We start from the raw sequence: 4,744 nt of genomic DNA, 5'->3' as shown, positions 1-4,744 counted from the left end.
ATATTTAATACATACACACAACAACACACACACACTACACACACACACACACACACACACACACACACACACACATATATATATATATATATATGTATATATATATATATACATATATATATATATATGTATATATATATATATTTATATATATATATAGTTTATTTTTGTAAAAAAGTGGAATTACGAACTCTGCCACCATATTCAAGAGCAGCACATTCGCTCTATCATTAATCTACGCCTCTGCTAATCTTCACAAACCACGAAAGATTCACACACCCGTCTGTCATGGTAATGCTGCATCGCATCGTAGACAGCAAACGCGTTGCTTGCAGTGTCCGCTCACGCATGAGTGTGCGCTGTTGCTGTTCAGCCGTGCCACTATTCAAAGCCTGGCTGGATAGTTCCCTGTTGTCAGGGATAAGCACATGGGCCTCATAGGGTTGCTCATCAGTCTCATGGGCTTTCGACGCCATACTAGTTTGCATTGTATTGTACAGTGCAGAATTGTATTAAAATTCTGTCCTAAAACCCTTTAGTGAGCGTAAAAAGCAAAAAAATGCGACACTTGTGTTATAAAATATAGTTTCTTCAGTCATACATCTAAATTAGTTATTCGACTCCGCGAATAATATTTCAGTTGGCTCTGTAGTCTACGGGTCTATAGTCTATCGACTATCATAGTCTCCTAAAACAATTTTGTTTGTTTGAATAAGAGTCGACGAGAGGATCAGGGATGGCTAGGATGAGTGGGATCTCTTGTGATACCAGAGTTGTGCTGTCATGGAATTTATGATGACAGGTACCGAACTGCCTATTGAGACCCAAAATAAGCAACTATGTAGTTGTGATAATTTTATTTCAGTAAAAGTTGTTCTTTTGTGAACCTGTTTAAAAGAATGGGAAGCCAGTGCCGTGGTGGTGTCTATGGAAGAGCTTGCAAGGGTTTGTAACTTTATATGCGTGTTTGTAACTACCAGGATAGAGCTATATATGAAACCAGGAAACGACATCGTCAACACTAAGCAGTGGATCTTCGTGTATACGCATATCTGCTAGCCAATGCGAGTATGGCTGGGGACGATACAGAGAATGATTGTATAACCTCATCGACGGAACTTGGTGAACATGTAGATGCCAGCGCCACAAAGGGGTTCGATGAGCCGCAGGAGGATGTCAAAGCGAATGACACGAAACAGGGACGGGGAGAACGCGTTGCTCCAACAAACGCGAGCGAAAGTAAAAGAACGTTGTTTGACGACCTATTGCAGAATGCTGAAGATGACATTGACGGGCCATTGCAGATGGAGGATTATTTGGCGCAGGAGAAGGATGTATTGATACGAAGGTGTGTGTATGTAAGAGTGTGCAGTTATAAGTCCCTAATGTAACGACGATGTCGGATTTTTAGCCTGCAAAGAGTTCATATACACTACAGCTGCCTGATACATCACTTTGACACGTTATAAAACAACTATACTTATTACACAAACCACACAAATGATACATTTCGGGATATTCATCCTTCGGGTTAAAACTGCAGATATCCACATATGTGTGTACAAGCGGGATTGGCTAAGTAACATGCAGTCAATGTGTAAACACTGTGCGCATTTGTAGTTTAAGCTATGTCTTATCGGAGTGATTTGCCGGTGAGTATTAATATACGATCCTTCTACACTGCCAGCTTGTTTTTGTTGATGCCAATTTTAATCAATTCTATGTACAGTTGAAACCAGCTATAATATGTTTCTCTACAACTAGCAGTTTAGGTAGTATCTGACCAGGATTATGCGCACATTTATATGGCCCGATAGTCACTTATAGAGCTGTTTCTGTTGAGGGGCAAGAACATCACAGTTGCACAGGAACCTTCGCTTCATATATAATTGTAGTCGGAAGTATGCCAGCCTATTGTGTTCCTGCAGATCAACTATAGCACGTGGTCGATACAGCCACGTGAATTACATATACCGTCAGTCCCTTTGGTAGATAGATACTGCACACTATCGACCGGCAATTGTGTGTGTATCTGTCTGACCGTGCGAAGACGGATGTCTCATCCAGTCTATATATCATGTATCACACACATATCTCTGGGACGAAGGTGACGCAGCAATCGAGCGCACCACGCCCGCGTCTTCATCAGTTGCGATGGCAATTCGGATGGTGTATGCCGCATCGGATGTGTACCTATATATCTAAACACTTTTCTCAACTGTAAGCATCCCCACACGTACGCACACCTTAGACGCACAGAAGTCGCGTACAGTCGCAAGCGGGAATCAAAGGTGCTGAGGGACACTCCAGCTCCATCTGAGATCGATGACGATGGTGTGTGTGTGTGTATCTGAATCATTTCGATGTATGTATGTATATATTGCGTCCCTGCTTACGTATACCCGGTTTCACCCATGTATGTATGAGCGATTTGGCTCTGATGTGCAATCGGCTTGCTATGGGTAACGTTCAGCCTCCTGGTGTATGCATGATCTTGTCGTAATAGTCTGTGTAAAGGAATGGTTGCTTCTCATGATGGTATACAATACAAGGGCAGAGGTTATTCAAAACCTTCTCACCAACAGGTTTGCCTATGTCTTTGTATGTACTTGAACAACCGTCGACTACGACACACAGCTGTGTATGTCCCAGCTGAAGCATACTCCCTACATCTGAATGCTGATATATGCTGTAACGCTAGCTCCAACTGAATGCTGTTAGGTGATGTTAGGCTGGCCTAAGCATACTTTTACGGTTGGAATCACTGGTTTAAAGTTAAGTGGTGTGCCATTCAACGCCAGTCTTTCGTCTACTCCTCAGTCAGCAAACGTCCTCGCCAATTGACCGAGAAAATCACTCTATCCAATCCAGCACAAATCTCTTCATGTTTAATACTCTGTGGGGTGACGCTAGGGGTAGGTCCTATAGGCAAAGATAAACTTCATGATTAACTTGAAGTCATAAACTAAGAAGCTCGGGTCCACGAATGTTTTGATTTATCTACAGATGTGTATTGTGCACTCGTCCTCGTGAGTGTAGTCTCCGCGTTTGTCCACAGTTCCTAAAACGCAAACCCTACACCCGGACGTATACCAACTTTGACACCACTCAGCCTCTATTCCTCCACACCCATACCTATACTGTACCTACACTATACCATACCTATACTGTACCCACACTATACCATACCTACACCACACTGTTACCACGCTTGCACGCCAATGTAGTCACTACCCTTTGTACTAGTCGCACAAGCGCGAGTAAGCGAAATACAGCTACCGTTAGGGACATGCATTATGTGAGCCTGATTGGCTCCCTTGCAAAACTATGCCTAGGTAGCGATTGCTTAATGTACGCCCGTTATATATATATATATATATATATAAATACGGATTGGCCTATCTATTTACACACATACTCTCATCACCCGTACCGTAGATGCCCAGGCGTGGAGGAGCAAGATACAGTTGCTGGTTGTGGCGTGCTTTGGCTGCTTTGGGCTTGTTCTGCTCGCCGAGCTGTGTTTAAACCACAACCATCCTTCTTTTGCCTTTGCACTGCACACAACATCTGCCGTTGCACTGTTCGTGTCAGTGCCTGCGGTACAGATGTCTGGTGCGGGGACCATCAGTGGCTGGAAAGCCTTCATGCCCTTTGAGGTGTGTCGTGTATGTATATGTAGGTGGTGTATGGACGTACATATGGGCTATGTATGTAGGCATGGTTTATGTATAGGTTATTGTATGTACGTCTGCAAATGGACGTACATATGGTCTATATATGTAGGTTTAGTATATATTTATGTAGGTGTTTATATGGTAGTACACGTGATTTAGAATCCCCTTGATGTGGGTACCTAGATCTGCCTATCACTGTAGACGTACACTGGTAACGTTGAAGTCTTCGTATCTCCAACACACATGTTGGGTGGTATTGAGAGCGTGTACTGTGCGTGTTTCGGCTGTTTATTTCGAGCGTTCACAGTTCTGTTCGAGTACCACACAACGCAAACGTGGAACGATACATTCCACTACTTGAAGAAGCATCCTAGGTCTACCCACCCATAGCTAGTATCAGTGCTCGAGTCTTTACCCAACATCTGCCTCAAAAGAAGTACGGGGTGTGCTGTTGTGTCTGCGTTCAGGATAGTATACTATGGCGGTGTGCATGCTTGCTGGATCTCCTGAGGCGATACAGCACTGTATTTTAATACAGTATACTTCTCCAAGCCGAAACACAAAGGGAAATAGGACTACTTTTAACTAATACTGACTTAAACCAAGAAACCATCCAGCTAGTACTTCTTTCTACGAAGAGCATTTCAAACTAATACTTCGTTCGACTAATTCTTCATTAAATTAACAGCCCATTAAACTAATACGTCATCAAACTAATACTCTATACTAGTACTCCGTCAATCTTGTACGGCATCAGACTATTACTCCATCAAACCAGTACTGCATCAAACTAATACTACATCAAACGATTACTATTTCCAACTGATATTCTATCAATCTAACACTCTTCTCATCGGTACTATCCAGGGTGGTGCACGGTTTGTGTCGATGCAAGCGGTGGCCTGGATACTCTACGCACTCGCTCTGCTCTTGTCCATTCACATCTTCGTGAGCTTCTACAGGGTATGCACACACATCCTACAAGAAAACTTACTCATAAACTCACACATGCGCATACACACACACACACACACACACACACACACACACACACACACACACACACA

The 4,744-nt window shown here is 43.0% G+C and overlaps 2 protein-coding genes across 2 annotated transcripts; one reads left to right on the top strand and one right to left on the bottom strand.

Moving 5' to 3' along the window:
• Positions 1-279: 279 nt before the first annotated feature.
• On the bottom strand, positions 280-476 carry SARC_13040 (hypothetical protein; the record flags this gene model as incomplete). Its single annotated transcript, XM_014292839.1, has 1 exon — positions 280-476. A coding segment is annotated over one exon (197 nt), but the record flags the coding sequence as incomplete, so codon positions are not given.
• A 439-nt stretch (positions 477-915) lies between these two features.
• Positions 916-4,641, top strand: SARC_13039 (hypothetical protein; the record flags this gene model as incomplete). Its single annotated transcript, XM_014292838.1, has 4 exons — positions 916-1,348; positions 2,252-2,334; positions 3,439-3,659; positions 4,545-4,641. Coding segments are annotated over exons 1-4 (679 nt in total), but the record flags the coding sequence as incomplete, so codon positions are not given.
• Between the last annotated feature and the right edge of the window lie 103 nt (positions 4,642-4,744).

Source organism: Sphaeroforma arctica, assembly GCF_001186125.1.
Source record: "Sphaeroforma arctica JP610 unplaced genomic scaffold supercont1.2836, whole genome shotgun sequence".
NCBI classification, from domain to species: Eukaryota; class Ichthyosporea; order Ichthyophonida; genus Sphaeroforma; species Sphaeroforma arctica.
The sequence above is the reverse complement of the archived record's forward strand: the minus strand, read 5'-3'. Positions and strand labels throughout refer to the sequence as shown.